The sequence below is a fragment of the Ranitomeya imitator genome, chromosome 4 (genome assembly GCF_032444005.1).
Source record: "Ranitomeya imitator isolate aRanImi1 chromosome 4, aRanImi1.pri, whole genome shotgun sequence".
Classification (NCBI taxonomy): Eukaryota; Metazoa; Chordata; class Amphibia; order Anura; family Dendrobatidae; genus Ranitomeya; species Ranitomeya imitator.
The window spans coordinates 1,311,813-1,333,682 of NC_091285.1; the positions used below are offsets into that span (position 1 = coordinate 1,311,813).

The 21,870-nt window shown below is 50.4% G+C and overlaps 1 protein-coding gene across 1 annotated transcript in view; it reads left to right on the top strand.

The window, feature by feature from the left end:
* The first annotated feature begins 662 nt into the window (after positions 1 to 662).
* The window catches only part of MGST1 (microsomal glutathione S-transferase 1), a 37,670-nt gene continuing 16,462 nt past the window's right edge, over positions 663 to 21,870 (top strand). Inside the window, exons 1-2 of the mRNA XM_069762751.1 lie at positions 663 to 822; positions 8,760 to 8,877. Of these exons, the coding sequence (XP_069618852.1) occupies positions 8,761 to 8,877 (117 nt within the window). The 5' untranslated portion in view covers positions 663 to 822; position 8,760. The remainder of the gene's footprint in view (positions 823 to 8,759; positions 8,878 to 21,870) is intronic.

Genomic DNA, 21,870 nt, shown 5'->3' on the forward strand with positions numbered 1-21,870 from the left:
CGACCAGCGATCTCCCAGCAGGGGCCTGATCGCTGCTGCCTGTCACACTGGACGATATCGCTAGCGAGGACGCTGCAACGTCACGGATCGCTAGCGATATCGTCTAGTGTGACGGTACCTTAAGGGAGGATCAGGAATGGTGAGGGCTAGGGGTGGACAGGGAGGATCAGGAATGGTGAGGGCTAGGGGTGGACAAGGACAATCAGGGTTGGTGAGGGCTAGGGGTGGACAGGGAGGATCAGGGATTGTGAGGGCTAGGGGTGGACAGGGAGGATCAGGGTTGGTGAGGGATAGGGGTGGACAGGGAGGACCTGGGTTGTGAGGACTTGGGATGGACAGTGAAGATCAGGGTTGGTGAGGGCTAGGCATGTACAGGGAGGACTGGGGTTGGTGAGGGCTAGAGGTGGTCAGGGTTTATGAGGGCTAGGAGAGAACAGGAAGGATCAGGGTTTGTGAGGGGTAGGGGAGGACAGGGAGGATCAGGGTTTATGAGGGCTAGGAGAGAACAGGAAGGATCAGGGTGCGGGAGGGCTAAGGGAGGATCAGGAATGGTGAGGGCTAGGGGTGGACAGGGAGGATCAGGAATGGTGAGGTCTAGGGGTGGACAAGGACAATCAGGGTTGGTGAGGGATAGGGGTGGACAGGGAGGATCAGAGTTGGGGTGGGCAAGGGGAGGACAGGATTGTACCAAGAGGAGGGGACCAGGAGGTGTAGTTTGTGACTGCACAGGGTGTGATCTGAGGGAGGACATAGTCCAGCATTCACACAAGCAGGAAGCAGTTTGTTCTCTGACTTCTGTCCCAGGACCCTCACGGCTCTCAGGTGAGATTCATTAGGTTTCCGCATCTTGTCCTTATCTTTTGCATTTGGAGTCTCCTGTGCATGCTCTGCGGTTCTGCTCTGCGGTTCTGCCTGCGATGCATGTTCTATGGTTGTGCTCTAGTCTTGCTCTGCGGTTCTGCTCTGCTTTACATGCTCTGTGCTGCCGTAGGTCTTGCATAATCTATGATTGGAATTTGTAATTGGACTTTGCTCTCCTGTTATGCATGCTCTACGGTTTGGTTCTGCTGTTTGCTCCATGGTCGGGCTCTGCTGTGTTTGCATCTTATCCTCCAGTCACCTCCAGAGCTGCAGTCACTATTCTGCTGTTACATTGTGTCTTATTCTCCAGTCACCTCCAGAGCTGCACTCACTATTCTGCTGTTACATCATGTCTTATCCTCCAGTCACCTCCAGAGCTGCACTCACTATTCTGCTGTTACATTGTGTCTTATCCCCCAGGTCTTTTATTAAATAAAATGAAATACTTTACATGACAATAACTGTGATACATTGCAAAATAAAACACAACAGAACAGAACATAAGAACAAAGCTCCAATCAGACGACAACAAACGACAAAAGCCACAAAGTAATAAACCGGAAATGGAACAAAAATGGAGAAAGTTCATGACCTACAAATCAGGGACGAGAAAGAAAAATTCCAATAACATAAAAAAAAGCAAAACTAAAAGACAACAAACAAAATATTCATAACTTACGTGAATACCTGTAAAAAATTATAAATAATAAATAGTATAAAATCATGTAAGACCCCCGGCCCAGCGTCATTCATACTACTATATACAACCCCAACTACATTCACACCGTCCTATATACAATATTATATACAATATATACACTATAAACACATTATACTAAACCAAACACTATACAACACCGCAAACACAACACAACCCTGCTGGTCCCACTGCCGAACCTTACAGCCCCCCTTACACCACCACATTCACCCTAAATACAATACAGTGTACAACATTAACATTTGGTTTTTAATTATTATTTTTTTATTTTAAAATATATATACACACACCTACTCTAACTATCCCGCCACCCCTGATCCAGCTCTGGCCACAAAGTTCAGGAATCATCCGAGCTAGGATCAGGCCCCAAAGTTGTTCCCCAGGCGGGGCCTGGGCCAGATCAGTCTCTTATCACCGCCGCTGAACCCCCCAATCCCCCCACCCAACCTAACTAAGACCCTCTATTATACACACTATATACAATATATACAATACACTATATACAATATATACATAAACCAACATCACAGAACACAACCTACATTCTCACCACCCGAGGCTCAAGTTCGATGCCTGCAAACCTTCTATTCAGGGAACAGAAATACAAAACACAAATCTAGGGTGTAAAGACATCAGCTGTTGTGAATTCTGTGGCTGAGTTCACTTCTGTGGTCACAAGTGGTATTGCAGTCTCTGGGCTTCCTCCCTCAGGTGTTTTGGTGAGCTCGTTGGCTGCCTTGCTATTTAGCTCCACCTGAGTCTGTCTTCCTTGCTCCTTGTCAATGTTCCAGTGTTGGATCTGAGCTACTGCATCTTTCCTTGGGCCTGCTGCTCTGCTAGATAAGTGCTTCTAGTTTGTTTTCTGTTTTTTCTGTCCAGCTTGCTATTGTCTTTTGCTGGAAGCTCTGAGAAGCAAAGGGGTGCCCCGCCGTGCTGTTAGTTCGGCACGGTGGGTCTTTTTGCCCCTTTGCGTGGTTTTCGTTTTAGGGTTTTTTGTAGACTGCATAGTTCTCTTTGCTATCCTCGCTCTGTCTAGAATATCGGGCCTCACTTTGCTGAATCTATTTCATTCCTACGTTTGTCTTTTCATCTTGCTAACAGTCATTATATGTGGGGGGCTGCCTATTCCTTTGGGGTATTTCTCTGAGGTAAGTCAGGCTTGTATTTCTATCTTCAGGCTAGTCAGCTCCTCAGGCAGTGCCGAGTTGCATAGGTAGTGATAGGCGCAATCCACTGCTGCTTATAGTTGTGTGAGGATAGATCAGGTACTGCAGTCTACAGAGATTCCACGTCTCAGAGCTCGTCCTATTGTTTTTGGTTATTGCCAGATCTCTGTATGTGCGCTGATTACTGCATGCTGTGTTGCCTGATTGCCGGCCATAACAGTACAAGGAGCGACACCAATGATTCCCAATAGAGGGAAAAAAGAAATCCTGACATCATTTTTTTTTCTTAGCTCTGTCTTCAGTCTTTTTTTTCCCCTAGACATTAGAGTGCTTCAGGACACAGCTGTGGACATGGATATTCAGGCTCTGTGCTCCTCAATGGATAATCTCGTTATAAATGTACAAAAGATTCAAGATACTATTGATCAGAAATCGATGCTAGAACCAAGAATTCTGATTCCTGGTTTGTTTTTTGGTGACAGAACTAAGTTCCTGAGCTTCAGAAATAATTGTAAGCTATTTTTGGCCTTGAAACCTCATTCTTCTGGTAATCCTATTCAACAGGTTTTGATTATTATTTCTTTTTTGCGCGGCGACCCACAGGACTGGGCGTTTTCTCTTGCGCCAGGAGACCCTGCATTGAGTAATGTTGATGCATTTTTCCAGGCGCTGGGATTGCTTTACGATGAGCCTAATTCAGTGGATCAGGCTGAGAAAAATCTGCTGGCTTTATGCCAGGGTCAGGATGATGTAGAAGTATATTGTCAGAAATTTAGGAAGTGGTCAGTACTCACTCTGTGGAATGAATCTGCACTAGCGGCTTTGTTCAGAAAGGGTCTCTCTGAAGCTCTTAAGGATGTAATGGTGGGATTTCCTATGCCTGCTGGTTTGAATGAGTCTATGTCCTTGGCCATTCAGATCGGTCGTCGCTTGCGCGAGCGTAAATCTGTGCACCATCTGGCGGTATTGTCTGAGAGTAAACCTGAGCCTATGCAGTGCGACAGGACTATGACTAAAGTAGAACGGCAAGAACACAGACGTCTGAACAGACTGTGTTTCTATTGTGGTGATTCTACTCATGCTATTTCTAATTGTCCTAAACGCACTAGGCGGTTCGATAGCTCTGCCGTTATTGGTACTGTACAGTCCAAATTCCTTTTGTCCATTACCTTAATGTGCTCTTTGTCATCGTATTCTGTCATGGCGTTTGTGGATTCAGGCGCTGCCCTGAATCTGATGGATTTGGATTATGCTAAACGTTGTGGATTTTTCTTGGAGCCTTTGCGGTGTCCTATTCCGTTGAGAGGAATTGATGCTACACCTTTGGCCAAGAATAAGCCTCAGTACTGGGCCCAGCTGACCATGTGCATGGCTCCTGCACATCAGGAAGTTATTCGCTTTCTGGTACTGCATAATTTGCATGATGTGGTCGTGTTGGGGTTGCCATGGCTACAAACCCATAATCCAGTATTGGATTGGAACTCTATGTCGGTAACCAGCTGGGGTTGTCAGGGAGTACATGGTGATGTTCCATTTTTGTCTATTTAGTCATCCATTCCTTCTGACATCCCAGAGTTCTTGTCGGACTTTCAGGATGTATTTGAAGAGTCCAAGTCTGATGCCCTACCTCCGCATAGGAATTGTGATTGTGCTATCGATTTGATTCCTGGTAGTAAATTCCCTAAGGGTCGTTTATTTAATTTGTCCGTACCTGAACACACCGCTATGCGCAGTTATGTGAAGGAGTCCCTGGAGAAGGGACATATTCGCCCATCGTCGTCACCATTGGGAGCAGGGTTCTTTTTTGTAGCCAAGAAGGATGGTTCGCTAAGACCGTGTATTAATTACCGCCTTCTTAATAAGATCACTGTTAAGTTTCAGTATCCCTTGCCATTGATTTCTGACTTGTTTGCTCGGATTAAGGGGGCTAGTTGGTTTACCAAGATAGATCTTCGTGGTGCGTATAATCTGGTGAGAATCAGGCAGGGAGATGAATGGAAAACGGCATTTAATACGCCCGAGGGTCATTTTGAGTATCTGGTGATGCCGTTCGGACTTGCCAATGCTCCATCTGTTTTTCAGTCTTTTATGCATGACATTTTCCGTGAGTATCTGGATAAATTCTTGATTGTTTACTTGGATGACATTTTGATCTTCTCAGATGATTGGGAGTCTCATGTGAAGCAAGTCAGAATGGTTTTCCAGGTACTGCGTGCTAATTCCTTGTTCGTGAAGGGATCAAAGTGTCTCTTCGGTGTGCAGAAAGTTTCATTTTTGGGGTTCATCTTTTCCCCTTCTACTATCGAGATGGATCCGGTTAAGGTTCAGGCCATCCAGGATTGGACTCAGCCGACATCTCTAAAAAGTCTGCAGAAATTCCTGGGCTTTGCTAATTTTTATCGTCGCTTCATCTGTAATTTTTCTAGCATTGCCAGACCATTGACCGATTTGACCAAGAAGGGTGCTGATTTGGTTAATTGGTCTTCTGCTGCCGTGGAAGCTTTTCAGGAGTTGAAGCGTCGTTTTTGCTGTGCCCCTGTGTTGTGTCAACCTGATGTTTCTCTTCCGTTCCAGGTCGAGGTTGATGCTTCTGAGATTGGTGCAGGGGCGGTTTTGTCACAGAGAGGTTCTGGTTGCTCAGTGTTCAAACCATGTGCTTTCTTTTCCAGGAAATTTTCTGCTGCTGAGCGTAATTATGATGTGGGCAACCGAGAGTTGCTGGCCATGAAGTGGGCATTCGAGGAGTGGCGTCATTGGCTTGAGGGTGCTAAGCATCGCGTGGTGGTTTTGACTGATCATAAGAACCTTACTTATCTTGAGTCTGCCAAGCGCTTGAATCCTAGACAGGCCCGTTGGTCGTTATTTTTTGCTCGTTTTGATTTTGTGATTTCATACCTTCCGGGCTCTAAAAATGTGAAGGCGGATGCTCTGTCTAGGAGTTTTGTGCCCGACTCTCCGGGGTTATCTGAGCCGGCGAGTATCCTCAAGGAAGGAGTCATTGTGTCTGCCATCTCCCTTGATTTGCGGAGAGTGTTGCAGAAATTTCAGGCTAATAAACCTGATCGTTGTCCGGCCGAGAAACTGTTCGTCCCTGATAGGTGGACTAGTAAAGTTATCTCTGAACTTCATTGTTCGGTGCTGGCCGGTCATCCAGGAATCTTTGGTACCAGGGAGTTGGTTGCTAGATCCTTCTGGTGGCCATCTCTGTCACGGGATGTGCGTGCTTTTGTGCAGTCCTGTGGAATTTGTGCTAGGGCTAAGCCCTGCTGTTCACGTGCCAGTGGGTTGCTTTTGCCCTTGCCGGTCCCGAAGAGGCCTTGGACACATATTTCGATGGATTTCATTTCTGACCTTCCCGTTTCTCAAAAAATGTCGGTCATTTGGGTGGTCTGTGATCGCTTTTCTAAAATGGTCCATCTGGTGCCCTTGGTTAAATTGCCTTCCTCCTCTGATTTGGTGCCTTTGTTCTTCCAGCATGTGGTTCGTTTACATGGCATTCCTGAGAATATTGTTTCTGACAGAGGTTCCCAGTTTGTCTCGAGGTTCTGGCGAGCCTTTTGTGGTAGGATGGGCATTGACCTATCTTTCTCCTCGGCCTTCCATCCTCAGACTAATGGCCAGACCGAACGAACCAATCAGACCTTGGAAACATATCTGAGATGTTTTGTTTCCGCTGACCAGGATGATTGGGTGTCATTTTTGCCGTTGGCTGAGTTCGCCCTTAATAATCGGGCCAGCTCGGCTACCTTGGTCTCTCCATTTTTCTGCAATTCTGGGTTCCATCCTCGTTTCTCTTCAGGACAGGTTGAGTCTTCGGACTGTCCTGGTGTGGATTCTGTGGTGGACAGGTTGCAGCAGATCTGGACTCAGGTGGTGGACAATTTGACCTTGTCCCAGGAGAAGGCTCAGCTTTTCGCTAATCGCAGACGCCGTGTGGGACCCCGACTTCGTGTTGGGGATCTGGTTTGGTTATCTTCTCGTCATATTCCTATGAAGGTTTCCTCTCCTAAATTTAAACCTCGTTTTATTGGTCCGTATAGGATTTCTGAGATTCTCAATCCGGTGTCTTTTCGTCTGACCCTCCCAGACTCCTTTTCCATACATAATGTATTCCATAGGTCGTTGTTGAGGAGATACGTGGCACCTATGGTTCCATCTGTGGAGCCTCCTGCCCCTGTTTTGGTGGAGGGGGAATTGGAGTATATTGTGGAGAAGATTTTGGATTCTCGTGTCTCTAGACGGAAACTCCAGTATCTGGTCAAATGGAAGGGTTATGCTCAGGAAGATAATTCATGGGTTTTTGCCTCTGATGTCCATGCCCCAGATCTTGTTCGTGCCTTTCATGTGGCTCATCCTGGTCGGCCTGGGGGTTCTGGTGAGGGTTCGGTGACCCCTCCTCAAGGGGGGGGTACTGTTGTGAATTCTGTGGCTGAGTTCACTTCTGTGGTCACAAGTGGTATTGCAGTCTCTGGGCTTCCTCCCTCAGGTGTTTTGGTGAGCTCGTTGGCTGCCTTGCTATTTAGCTCCACCTGAGTCTGTCTTCCTTGCTCCTTGTCAATGTTCCAGTGTTGGATCTGAGCTACTGCATCTTTCCTTGGGCCTGCTGCTCTGCTAGATAAGTGCTTCTAGTTTGTTTTCTGTTTTTTCTGTCCAGCTTGCTATTAACTTTTGCTGGAAGCTCTGAGAAGCAAAGGGGTGCCCCGCCGTGCTGTTAGTTCGGCACGGTGGGTCTTTTTGCCCCTTTGCGTGGTTTTCGTTTTAGGGTTTTTTGTAGACTGTATAGTTCTCTTTGCTATCCTCGCTCTGTCTAGAATATCGGGCCTCACTTTGCTGAATCTATTTCATTCCTACGTTTGTCTTTTCATCTTGCTAACAGTCATTATATGTGGGGGGCTGCCTATTCCTTTGGGGTATTTCTCTGAGGTAAGTCAGGCTTGTATTTCTATCTTCAGGCTAGTCAGCTCCTCAGGCAGTGCCGAGTTGCATAGGTAGTGATAGGCGCAATCCACTGCTGCTTATAGTTGTGTGAGGATAGATCAGGTACTGCAGTCTACAGAGATTCCACGTCTCAGAGCTCGTCCTATTGTTTTTGGTTATTGCCAGATCTCTGTATGTGCGCTGATTACTGCACGCTGTGTTGCCTGATTGCCAGCCATAACAATCAGCCCACCACCAGGATATAGGAGCGCTAACGGACTAAGGCACCCTGAAGGAGAAACCCCTCCAGAGATGGGCCGCCCTCCGGGCACCCAGACCCCCACACTCCAGAGAACGCACCTTCACCAGGGCACCTAGGATGCTGCTACAAACTTCATCTACTCGGAGGATTTTACTCTGCGTCGAAACTAAAACTCGTGCGTTCCACGTGAAATACCTGACCACTGCGCTGACTAAGAATAAAGTGGCTCGGTCCCTTCTCCCAAGGTCTCTGAACGCTCCATAGGCCCACTCGGCATAGGACAGAGTGGCCAGCCGCGGCCAACCAATGGAAGCGCCCACCCCGTTGTACACCTCTGTATTAAAGGGACAATGAAGCAGGAAGTGCTCCATGCTTTCCAGCATGGTAGCGCAAGCCTCACGGGGACAATTCCTGTCCACAGAGTCGTGTGTTATCCTCCAGTCACCTCCAGAGCTGCACTCACTATTCTGCTGTTACATCGTGTCTTATCCTCCAGAGCTGCACTCATTATTCTGCTGTGACATTGTGTCTTGTCCTCCAGTCACCCCCAGAGCTGCACTCACTATTCTGCTGTTACAACGTGTCTTATCCTCCAGTCACCTCCAGAGCTGCACTCACTATTCTGCTGTTACATGTCTTGTACTTCAGATCAATGACTGATAACACAGAGTAATAGATTGGTTGCAGCTATAATACAGTTGCCTCCCCCCACTGGGTCACCCTTAAGCTCCTCCGCCATTAGGGTTATCACTGGGGCGGCGGTTCTTGCAGGAAGCTGCTGTGCCCCCCAGGGTCAGGGTGATCTGCTCATGCTCCGGCCTCTTCTCTCTTGCAGGATGGTGCAGTTGGCAGATAATGAGGTTTTCCGGGCGTTTGCCACGTACGCCACCATCGTCCTTCTGAAAATGATGTTATTGGGCATGGTGACCGCCTTCTACAGAATAACCCGAAAGGTAAAGCTCATCACCCCTTCGCAGACCACCACAGACACACTCCAAACCCCTACAGACCACGTCAGACCATGCCAGACCACCACAGGCACACTCCAAACCCCTACAGACCATGCCAGACCACCACAGAGACACTCCAAACCCCTAAAGACCAGGTCAGACCACCGCAGGCACACTCCAAACCCCTAAAGACCAGGTCAGACCACCTCAGACACACTCCAAACCCCTAAAGACCAGGCCAGACCACCACAGAGACACTCCAAACCCCTAAAGACCAGGTCAGACCACCGCAGACACACTCCAAACCCCTAAAGACCAGGTCAGACCACCACAGACACACTCCAAACCCCTAAAGACCAGGTCAGACCACCACAGACACACTCCAAACCCCTAAAGACCAGGTCAGACCACCACAGACACACTCCAAACCCCTAAAGACCAGGTCAGACCACCACAGGCACACTCCGATCCCCTACAGACCAGGTCAGACCACCACAGGCACACTCCAAACCCCTAAAGACCAGGTCAGACCACCACAGACACACTCCAAACCCCTAAAGACCAGGCCAGACCACCACAGAGACACTCCAAACCCCTAAAGACCATGCCAGACCACCACAGACACACTCCAAACCCCTATAGATCAGGCCAAACCATGCCAGACCACCAGACACACTCCAAACCCCTAAAGACCATGCCAGACCACCACAGACACACTCCAAACCCCTAAAGACCAGGCCAGACCACCACAGACACACTCCAAACCCCTAAAGACCAGGTGAGACTATGCAAGACTACCACAGACACACTCCAAACCCATAAAGACCATGCCAGACCACAGATAACTACAAAACAGGCCAGGCCACCACGTCATGCCACCAAAGACCACCACAGACACACTCCATACCACTACAGACCAGACCAGACCACCACAGTCACATATCAGACAAGATAAGACCATCAAAGGCCACCTCACACAGTACAAGAGACTAGGCCAGACCACACAGACACACCTCAGACCACTATGAACTAAGCAAGACCACCAGAAAGACATCTCAGACAACAACAGACCAGGACATCACAGACACATCCCAAACGACTACGGAGCAGGCCGCCACGTCATGCCACCAAAGACCACCACACAGACACACCTCAGACCACTATGGACTAAGCAAGACCACCATAAACAAACCTCAGGGCACTATAAACAAGGCCAGACCACCACAGACACATCTCTGACCGTGACAGACCTGGTCAGTCCACCACAGACATACCTCAAGCCACTATAGGGCAGACTAGACCATGACAGACTACCATGGACTGAATGAAACATCTAGTCTGAACAGGTGCCTACCAAAACAAGCAACTTATACATCAAAATAGGAAAATGGATGCACTCAGTTGTGGTAAAGGAAGTCAATGTGAGATACATGAAGTGGGAAGAGCAAAATGGCTTTTGAAATTTAGGAAAGATACACGAGACGTTTAGCACAAAATTTGGCCAAATAGTGTGAGCCCAACAACCATCGTCTTGGTAATCTCATGAATCGGATGGGTCCCCGACCTAACTGCCCAGTGTGAACATTCACCTATGGCTAATCTCTGAGTGCATGGGTGAACACAAACACCATTTAGATATTAGCCATATCGGCAAAAAATTCTACATTAGACGAGGTGCAGAGTGAACATTAATGAGGAAAAATGAACTTTATAGAATTTACCAAATGGCTGCAATGAAACAAAGAGGGAAAAATGTAAAGGGGTCTGAATACTTTCCGCACCCACTGTATACCGAAGTTCGAACACAGAAGAGATCCAGAATAAAAAATGACTTTAAACAATTAAAATAAGCAGAGAGGTCACAATATGGGATGCATAGAGGTGACACTCGAAGGACATAGGGTGGAACATGCATCATTTGTTAGAATCCTTGTGGAGCAATAGATCATTGGAATAAATCAGGTAATATGCACAAATATCGTAGTTACTTACCGATAACGGTATTTCTCTGAACCCATGACGGCACTAACGAGAGAGAGGGATCCGCCCTCAGGGACAGGAAACCCACAGGTTAAAAAGGCGGGACCTCTCCTCCACCTCAGTTGGTTTACAGAGCCTTGCAGGGAATTTCTGCTGTAACTTAATTGGTTATTTTTACACAACAAAATATAACTGTATAACTTATATAAGCTCCTCTCTATATATATATATATATACACTTTTTTTTTTTTTTTTTTTTTTTATGCACACCTCGTGACTTAATTTATAAGTAGTGTGGACACCCATACGTGAAGGGAGGGAATATACAGGTGCCGTCATGGGTTCAGAGAAATACCGTTATCGGTAAGTAACTACGATATTCTCTTACCCCATGACGGCACTAACGAGAGAATTTCAAAGAATGAAAATTTTAGGGTGGGACTACTGCCTCAAGAACTCTCCTACCAAAAGTTAAGTCTGAGGGAGAGGATAGATTAAGCTGATAGTGCTTGAAGAATGTAGAGGGGGAAGACCAAGTGGCTGCTCTACATATTTGATCTATTGATGCTCCACCACGTTCAGCCCAAGAGGTTGCCACCGACCTGGTTGAATGAGCCTTAACTGTGTCTGGAACTTTTTCCCCGGATGAGGTATATGACATCTTGATGGCATCTCTTACCCACCTCGCCAACGTGGCTTTCGATGCCTTGTGACCCTTATTTGGTCCCTGAAAGCAGACAAACAGAGCCCTCCCTTTCCTACACTCCCTTGTGGCTGATAGATAGTGTGTTAGACATCTCTTTACATCTAGAGTGTGTAGAGCCTCCTCTTTTTTGTTTTTTGGATTGGGGCAAAAAGATGGTAACGCTATCTCTTGAGATCTGTGGAATTTTGACGCCACTTTGGGAAGGTAAGAAGGGTCAGTTTTGAGGATTACTCTGTCATCTAATATTTGGGTTAGAGGTGGGTAGGCTGATAAGGCCTGCAGATCACTAATCCTGCGAGCTGAGGTTAGGGCCACCAATAAACAGGTTTTCCAAGATATTATTTTTAGTGAAGCCTGAGATAAAGGTTCGAACGGCGCTTTAGTTAGTGCTGAAAGGACTAAGTTCAGGTCCCAGGGAGGAGCGGTGAGATGTATAACTGGTCTGGACCTAGTAGATGCTCTAATAAATCTTTTTACCCAGTGATTCCCCGCCAAATCCTGGTTGTAAAGGGCACCCAATGCTGCAATCTGAACCTTCAGCGTGTTTGTTGCTAGGCCTTTCTCTAAACCTTTTTGAAGAAATTCTAAGATTTCCTGAATTGGCATCTGATTTGATAGGATAACTCCTGACGTGGAGAGGAACTTTTTCCAGACTTTGCCGTAGGCTCTGGTAGTTATAGGTTTTCTACTGGCCAGCAGGGTAGAAATTAAATTTGAAGAAAACCCCCTTTTTGTTAACAGTTCCCTTTCAAAAGCCAGGCCGTCATGTGCAAACTTTTTATTTTAGGGTGATTCACTGGCCCTTGATGCAGAAGGTCTGGGATATCTGGGAGTACCCATGGATCCGCTATGGACATTAGGCGTAGCCATGGGAACCATACTCTTTTCGGCCAGAACGGAGCTATCAGTATCACTTTGGCTCTGTCTTCCCTGATTTTCTTCAAGACTAAGGGAATTAGAGCTATCGGAGGAAACACATAAGCTAGATGGAATTTCCATGGAATTAACAACGCGTCTATGGCCACTGGACTCCCCCGAGGATCTATCGAGCAGAAGGCCTCCGTTTTCCGATTTTGATTGTTTGCAAATAGATCTATATCCGGGGCCCCCCAAAGATCCACTATGCGTTTGAATATACTTGTATTTAACTCCCATTCCCCCTGTTTTAATTGGGTTCTGCTTAGAAAATCTGCAGTTTGATTTTCTGACCCTTTTATGTGAAGGGCTGTCAGGGAGGACAAGTTGGCTTCTGCTTGTGACATGATGAAATTTGTCACTTTCATTAGGGATTGAGACCTCGTCCCTCCCTGATGGTTTAAATATGCTACTACCACCCTGTTGTCCGTCAGTACTCTCACGTGGTGGGAACGGAGGGAAGTTAAAAAATGATTGATGGCGTACTGAACTGCTAAAAGCTCCTTCATGTTTGAAGTAAGGTCTTTTTCTTCTACTGACCAAGGACCTTGGGCAATTTGCCTGTTTAGGTGGGCCCCCCACCCCCAAGGGCTTGCGTCTGTGGTCAGGATTATCGAGACCGGCCATACCCATGGAACCCCCCTCCTGAGATTGGACGGGTCTGTCCACCAAGCTAAGGAAGTTTTTGTCCGAGAGGATATTTTTAATTGCTTTTCTAAATTTCCTCCTGCGTGGGATACCGCCTCTAGTATTTCCCACTGGAGATCTCTCGAGTGACTCTGAGCCCACTGTACCGCTGGGATACAGGATGTCATTGATCCCAGTATGGACATGGCTCTCCTTAGAGAGATCAGAGGAGAGATACTCAACTGATTCACTAGATGTATCATGTTGGATACTTTTTCTTCTGGCAGACGACACTCTTGCTTTGTTGAGTCTATTAATATCCCCAAGTACAACTGTACTTGAGATGGGATAAGCCTGGATTTTTCCAGGTTCAGAAACCATCCTAGATTCGATAGGGCTACCATCACTCTGTTTAGTTGCTGGCTGCAATGTAGAGAGGAACTGCCCATCACTAGGAGGTCGTCCAGATAAGGCACAATCAATATGTTTTGTTCCCTTATATGGGCCATTACTTCTGCCATTAATTTTGTGAATACTCTCGGGGCAATGGCTAGACCAAACGGAAGAGCCTTGTATTGGTAATGTTTCAGTTCCCCTTGTATCATTACTGCAACCCTGAGATATTTCCGGAAATCCGGATGGATTGGCACATGATAGTATGCGTCCTTTAAGTCTATAACAGTCATGAAACAAGACGGGATAAGGGATCTGACACATGATTTTATTGTCTCCATTTTGAATTTTTCTATTACCAGGTATCTGTTTAGTTGTTTCAAATTTATAATTACTCTGAAAGTTCCGTCCGGTTTTGTTCGAAGAAAGAGCGGAGAATAAAACCCCCTCGTCTCTTCCTGTTGTGGAACTTCCTGTAAGACTTTCTTCTCCAGAAGAGTGAGAACTTCTCTCTGGATGCTTAGCTGCTCGATCTCTGACTTTCTTCGTGGTGTGACCACAAACTGATTGTGTGGCATTGTGTGAAAGCTTAGTTTTAGGCCCGTCTTTATGATGTTTAGAGTCCAGGCACTTCCAGAAATTTTTTCCCAGGTTGGAAGAAAGTGGGTCAGTCTCCCTCCTACCTGGGGCACACCCTCATTGTGGCTGTTTTTTATTATCCGGCTTGTTGAACATGAAACCTCCTCTTTTGAATTTTCTGTCTTCCCACCCCTCCTTTTGATTTTTTGGGGGGCGTCTTTGTGTGAACCTCCTTCCTCGAAAGGGCCGCCTATAAGATTGATTTAGGAATCCCGGAAAGGCTTTCTTTTTATCAACCGCTTTTTCGAGGACATCGTCTAGGGTGGGACCGAACAAATATTCACCTTCACACGGAATGGAACACAACTTAGCTTTAGTTTGCAGGTCCCCCGGCCAGCACTTTAGCCATAATGCTCTCCTAGCCGCATTTGAGAAGGAAGCCGATCTTGCCGTCAGTCTAACTGAGTCTATTGAGGCATCTGCTAAATATGCAGCGGCCCCTCTCATCGCTGACACGGAGTCTAGTATAGACTCTCTCGGGGTTTTATTTTTTAATTGAGTCTCTAAATGATCCAGCCAGACCATTAGTGCTCTAGCTGTACACGTAGCAGCTATACCGGGTTTTAGCCCCCCGCTGGCGGCCTCCCAGGACCCTTTTAGGAAGACATCGGCCTTTTTATCCATAGGATCCTTGAGGGTCCCCATATCTTCAAAAGGCAGAGCGAACTTTTTAGAGGCTTTCGCGATGGCGACGTCTAATTTTGGCGCTTTTCCCCATGAGGCGCAGGCTGGGTCATCAAATGGGTATTTCCTTTTGGGTGTTAACAGTACTTTTTTGTCTGGTCTTTTCCACTCCTTTTTTATAAGGGCTTGAATTTTTTCATTTAATGGGAACACTCTGTACTTCTTTTGTTCCAGGCCACTAAACATAAGATCTTGTACAGATTTTTTGGAACGAGTGTCTGCCAGACCCATTGTCGCCCTAACCATTTTCACCAACGCATCCGTTTCATCTATTGGGAAACAGTTGCGAGCGCTTTCTGAAGATGCGGAGGAGGATGATGAAGCTGTAGAGCTATCAGAATCCCCACTCATACTATCTCCCTCGCTGGAGCTGTAATCTGGAGATTTTTCTTTATGTTTTCTTTTACGGTTTTTTACGCTTTTTAATGCGTCTGCTACTTGGGTTTTAATTAAATCTTTTAATTCAGATGTGAAACTTGGTGTCTCCTCATCAATGGTGTTCTTAATACATGGCGCACAGAGTTTTTTAACCCATGAATCCGGCAAATCTGCTGAACAAAGCGGGCATACTCTATGTTTACTTTTCCCCTGGCATTTCTTTCCCTAGGAAACAATAAACCCCTATTAGAATTTACACTTTCACGGAGGTCACTTACCCTCCTAATGTGAGGAAGATACCGGCTGTGGCTTTGAGGATGCCTCCTCCACTTGAACCACCGTCTCCCTCCTGGATCCACCAGAGCCTCTGCTACGCTGGGATCCTGAGCTGCTGCGCTGCGTGGGTTTTCTTGAGGAATGGCGCTCCTTCGGGTTCTTTGTCACAGGGGCCTGTGAAATTTCTTCCACCGACTGCTCTATTCCACTCATGGTGGTAATCTCTGAGCAGCGGTATACCCCTTTTTCTTCTGGATATATACTAATGGAGCGGCGCCAGGCAACTTCCGGTTTACCCAGAGGTGCCCTGCGCCGCCCCGGAAGTGACCCCCACGCCTGCGCAGTAAGTCGCCGAACCCCGCGCGCGCGCTCACTGTTTGCCGGCTCACAGGAGGGACGGAGCTTCCGCAGCCGCCGCTGCTCCCAGCGTTCTCCTGTCAGTGACCGGCGTCACCACTCCTGTGTGCCTTATGGATCGGTGGAGAAACCCTCCAGGTAGCCGCCGCTACCTATTGCCGATCATCCCTTTGAAAAGGAAGAGGCAGGCTTTCTCGGCATCCTCTTCACTGCCTCCCCTCTGCGCGCATCTACGAGGCCCGCCGACCCCGGATCGCGCCCTCAGGGAGGAATCCACCTGAGACCGTGGCAGGGCCCCCCGCTGCCTGAACTCGGCCTGATGGTCCCTGGACTCCTGGATGGTGAGTTGTGGGATCCCCGTCGGGGACAGGAAACCGAACTGAGGTGGAGGAGAGGTCCCGCCTTTTTAACCTGTGGGTTTCCTGTCCCTGAGGGCGGATCCCTCTCTCTCGTTAGTGCCGTCATGGGGTAAGAGAAATACAGCATTTTTCGGACTATAAGACGCACCGGACTATAAGACGCACCCAGGTTTTAGAGGTGGAAAATAATATTTGAAGCAAAACAAAAAAAAATTGTGGTAAAATGTAATAACATAAATAACATACTATTATATGTGGTGTTATTATATATAATAGTATGTTATTATGTTGGAAGCTTCGGGACCAGTGTGGTGTCTGTAAAGTTCTATAAGACGCTGGAGGGTGAGTATAAGAATCGGGGCACATGGCTGATATTTAAAGCACCACTCCAGCACTGCAAAATAACACTGGACTGCTGCTTTAAGACCCCATTGGGAGAACTATAACTCCCAGCATGTCCTGCAAATTCTATGGCATGCTGGGAGTTATAGTGCACCACAGGAGTGGCAGAGTGCTTTATGGTGTGTTGTAAAGACTAACCTTTTAGTTGTGGCAGCTAGACACATGGAGCCTCCCATGACCGCACACACAGAGCTCTCCCTCTTGTTGCCTCTCCACAGCACAGGTCATAAGAGGAAGCTGCAGATTCTAGTGGGGAGTCTGAAGGATCTGTGATGACATCACAAGAGGGAGGGCTCTGTGCTGCTCCAGCCCGCCCTCTTCATGACATCACACAGGTCCTTATGCCCCAGCATCCAGCACAGCCCAGGCAGGTATGCGGCGATCTTGTCTCCTCCGGCCACTGCTGCTGCCTCCTTCTCTCCCGGACACACAGATCTCCCTGCAGGAATCCAGCGCTGGGGAAACCATGTGTGTTTCAGTGAAGGAGTATTCAATGGCTGCTCCCTGCTCAGCTGACAGGTGGGCGGGGAAGCGGCTAATGAATATTCACTGCACTTTAATCATGGGGACCAGTGGTTTCCCCAGTGCTGGATTCTGGGCAGTGAGGACATTTTTCTGCCTCCTGCGAGTGGGATCACAGTGGATCCCACTCCGCGCTGCCCCCTCCCCACATTCTGACCATAAGACGCACCCACACTTTCCTCCCAAATTTGGAGGAAAAAAGTGCGTCTTATGGTCAGAAAAATATGGTAGATATTGCTATTATCGTACAAACAAATCAATGTTGCAGTGTTATTTCTTCATATTAGTAACAGGACAGTAAAGGTCTCAAGAAAGGTGGTGCTGTAATAATAGGTGCAGCACCCCAGGTCACCGGCTGCTGCAGTGATGCTGCTTTCCCTTCGGGGAGGGTAATATTATGCTCAGAGGCAATGGAGTTCTCTTCACAAGGTAAGGCACCGGCATGCAACACATTCTGAATCCAGGCCAGGAGGGGGAGCTTCCCTAGGCCTTATGTATCCTGACCTGGAGGAGAAGTTTAGTCTGGGAGAGACACTGAAGTAGAAGGAAGTCTGGAACTGAGTGCAGACGGAGAGGCCTGGCAGCCACGAGGGAGCTGCAGCCTCAGGAAGGACAGATAACCTGGAAGGGTTGTATGTGGAGTAGCCGGAAGGGAAGGAGCACAGGAGAGGAACGGAGCTCAGAGGGGAACAGTGGCAGGGCACCCTCAGAGCTGAAGCGCAGTACAGGGAACCGGGAGCCCGAGGTTTTTGTGAGACTCTAGGACACAGAGCAGAACCGGAGGGCACGACACTACACGTTAACTGCCCGCACCACACCTGAGATGCAGCAGCACCTGAGGAGCCCGGGGCATGATAGAGTCTCTGTAAAAAGGCTCAAGCTGCCCGTCATGCAGGTACCTGTCTTAGGACAGGGGGAATAGAGGACTCTGCAGGAAGCTTCAGGCAGCAGGGACCTCACCTTTAAAGGGAACCTGTCACCCCCCCAGGCGTTTGAAACTAAAAGAGCCACTTTGTGCGGCAGTAATGCTGCATTCTGACAAGGTGGCTCTTTTAGTTATTGGTGCTGTAAATGCAGAAATAATCCGTTTCGCAATTTGTCCGAAATAACTGTTTTCAGTCCTGGAGGCGGGCCTCCCCCCCCCGCTGCAGACGCCACACAGCCGTCACTGAAATCTGCCGGCGCCTGCGCTCTTCTGTCATGCCTGGGGCAGGCGCAGTGAGCGCTGCCCGTCAGTCCTCATATGCAGTCTCGCTGACTGCGCCTGTGCGGCCGCCCTGCCTGTGAATCCCAGCCCCGCAGTGTCTTATGATGTATTCACACTGCTGGGATTCCTGGGCATGCGCACTGCGACCTGGGTGAGTGGCTTAGACACGCACTGCGCATGCCCAGGAATCCCAGCAGTGTGAATACATCATAAGACAGTGCGGGGCTGGGATTCACAGGCAGGGCGGCCGCACAGAGGTCTGGGTGTAGGACACGAGGGGAGGAGAGGAGGTCTGGGTGTAGGAGGGGAGGGGAGGTCTGGGTGTAGGACACGGGGGAGGAGAGGTCTGGGTGTAGGAGGGGAGGGGAGGTCTGGGTGTAGGACACGAGGGGAGGAGAGGTCTGGGTGTAGGACACGAGGGGAGGAGAGGTCTGGGTGTAGGACACGAGGGGAGGAGAGGTCTGGGTGTAGGACACGAGGGGAGGAGAGGTCTGGGTGTAGGACACGAGGGGAGGAGAGGTCTGGGTGTAGGAGGGGAGGTCTGGGTGTAGGACATGGGGGGAGGAGAGGTCTGGGTGTAGGACACGGGGGAGGAGAGGTCTGGGTGTAGGACAGGAGGGGAGGAGAGGTCTGGGTGTAGGAGGGGAGGTCTGGGTGTAGGACATGGGGGGAGGAGAGGTCTGGGTGTAGGACACGGGGGAGGAGAGGTCTGGGTGTAGGATAGGAGGGGAGGAGAGGTCTGGGTGTAGGAGGGGAGGTCTGGGTGTAGGACACGAGGGGAGGAGAGGTCTGGGTGTAAGAGGGGAGGGGAGGTCTGGGTGTAGGACACGGGGGGAGGAGAGGTCTCGGTGTAGGACACGGGGGGAGGAGAGGTCTGGGTGTAGGACACGGGGGGAGGAGAGGTCTGGGTGTAGGACAGGAGGGGGAGAGGTCTGGGTGTAGGACAGGAGGGGAGGAGAGGTCTGGGTGTAGGACAGGAGGGGAGGAGAAGTCTGGGTGTAGGACACGGGGGGAGGAGAGGTCTGGGTGTAGGACACGGGGGGAGGAGAGGTCTGGGTGTAGGAGGGGAGGGGAGGTCTGGGTGTAGGACACGAGGGGAGGAGAGGTCTGGGTGTAAGAGGGGAGGGGAGGTCTGGGTGTAGGACATGGGGTGAGGAGAGGTCTGGGTGTAGGACACGGGGGAGGAGAGATCTGGGTGTAGGACACGAGGGGAGGAGAGGTCTGGGTGGAGGACAGGTGGGGAGGAGAGGTCTGGGTGGAGGACACGGGGGGAGGAGAGGTCTGGGTGTAGGACACGAGGGGAGGAGAGGTCTGGGTGTAGGACACGAGGGGAGGAGAGGTCTGGGTGTAGGACACGGGGGGAGGAGAGGTCTGGGTCTAGGACACGAGGGGAGGAGAGGTCTGGGTGTAGGACACGGGGGGAGGAGAGGTCTGGGTGTAGGACACGAGGGGAGGAGAGGTCTGGGTGTAGGACACGGGGGGAGGAGAGGTCTGGGTCTAGGACACGAGGGGAGGAGAGGTCTGGGTGGAGGACACGGGGGGAGGAGAGGTCTGGGTGTAGGACACGAGGGGAGGAGAGGTCTGGGTGTAGGACACGAGGAGAGGTCTGGGTGTAGGACACGGGGGGAGGAGAGGTCTGGGTGTAGGACACGGGGGAGGAGAGGTCTGGGTGTAGGACACGGGGGGAGGAGAGGTCTGGGTGTAGGACACGGGGGAGGAGAGGTCTGGGTGTAGGACACGAGGAGAGGTCTTGGTGTAGGACACGGGGGGAGGAGAGGTCTGGGTGTAGGACAGGTGGGGAGGAGAGGTCTGGGTGTAGGACACGGGGGGAGGAGAGGTCTGGGTGTAGGACACGGGGGGAGGAGAGGTCTGGGTGTAGGACAGGTGGGGAGGAGAGGTCTGGGTGTAGGACACGAGGGGAGGAGAGGTCTGGGTGTAGGACACGAGGAGAGGTCTGGGTGTAGGACACGGGGGGAGGAGAGGTCTGGGTGTAGGACAGGTGGGGAGGAGAGGTCTGGGTGTAGGACACGAGGGGAGGAGAGGTCTGGGTGTAGGACAGGTGGGGAGGAGAGATCTGGGTGTAGGACACGGGGGGAGGAGAGGTCTGGGTGTAGGACAGGTGGGGAGGAGAGGTCTGGGTGTAGGACACGAGGGGAGGAGAGGTCTGGGTGTAGGACACGAGGAGAGGTCTGGGTGTAGGACACGAGGGGAGGAGAGGTCTGGGTGTAGGACACGGGGGGAGGAGAGGTCTGGGTGTAGGACAGGTGGGGAGGAGAGGTCTGGGTGTAGGACACGAGGGGAGGAGAGGTCTGGGTGTAGGACACGGGGGGAGGAGAGGTCTGGGTGTAGGACACGGGGGGAGGAGAGGTCTGGGTGTAGGACACGGGGGGAGGAGAGGTCTGGGTGTAGGACACGGGGGAGGAGAGGTCTGGGTGTAGGACACGAGGGGAGGAGAGGTCTGGGTGTAGGACAGGTGGGGAGGAGAGGTCTGGGTGTAGGACACGAGGGGAGGAGAGGTCTGGGTGTAGGACACGAGGGGAGGAGAGGTCTGGGTGTAGGACACGAGGGGAGGAGAGGTCTGGGTGTAGGACACGAGGGGAGGAGAGGTCTGGGTGTAGGACACGGGGGAGGAGAGGTCTGGGTGTAGGACACGAGGAGAGGTCTGGGTGTAGGACACGAGGGGAGGAGAGGTCTGGGTGTAGGACACGGGGGAGGAGAGGTCTGGGTGTAGGACACGAGGGGAGGAGAGGTCTGGGTGTAGGACACGGGGGAGGAGAGGTCTGGGTGTAGGACACGGGGGAGGAGAGGTCTGGGTGTAGGACACGAGGGGAGGAGAGGTGTGGGTGTAGGACACGGGGGAGGAGAGGTCTGGGTGTAGGACACGAGGGGAGGAGAGGTCTGGGTGTAGGACACGGGGGAGGAGAGGTCTGGGTGTAGGACACGAGGGGAGGAGAGGTCTGGGTGTAGGACACGGGGGGAGGAGAGGTCTGGGTGTAGGACACGGGGGAGGAGAGGTCTGGGTGTAGGACACGAGGGGAGGAGAGGTCTGGGTGTAGGACACGGGGGAGGAGAGGTCTGGGTGTAGGACACGGGGGGAGGAGAGGTCTGGGTGTAGGACACGGGGGGAGGAGAGGTCTGGGTGTAGGACACGGGGGAGGAGAGGTCTGGGTGTAGGACACGAGGGGAGGAGAGGTCTGGGTGTAGGACACGAGGGGAGGAGAGGTCTGGGTGTAGGACAGGAGGGGAGGAGAGGTCTGGGTGTAGGACACGAGGGGAGGAGAGGTCTGGGTGTAGGACAGGTGGGGAGGAGAGGTCTGGGTGTAGGACAGGTGGGGAGGAGAGGTCTGGGTGTAGGACACGGGGGGAGGAGAGGTCTGGGTGTAGGACACGGGGGGAGGAGAGGTCTGGGTGTAGGACACGAGGGGAGGAGAGGTCTGGGTGTAGGACACGGGGGGAGGAGAGGTCTGGGTGTAGGACACGGGGGGAGGAGAGGTCTGGGTGTAGGACAGGAGGGGAGGAGAGGTCTGGGTGTAGGACACGGGGGGAGGAGA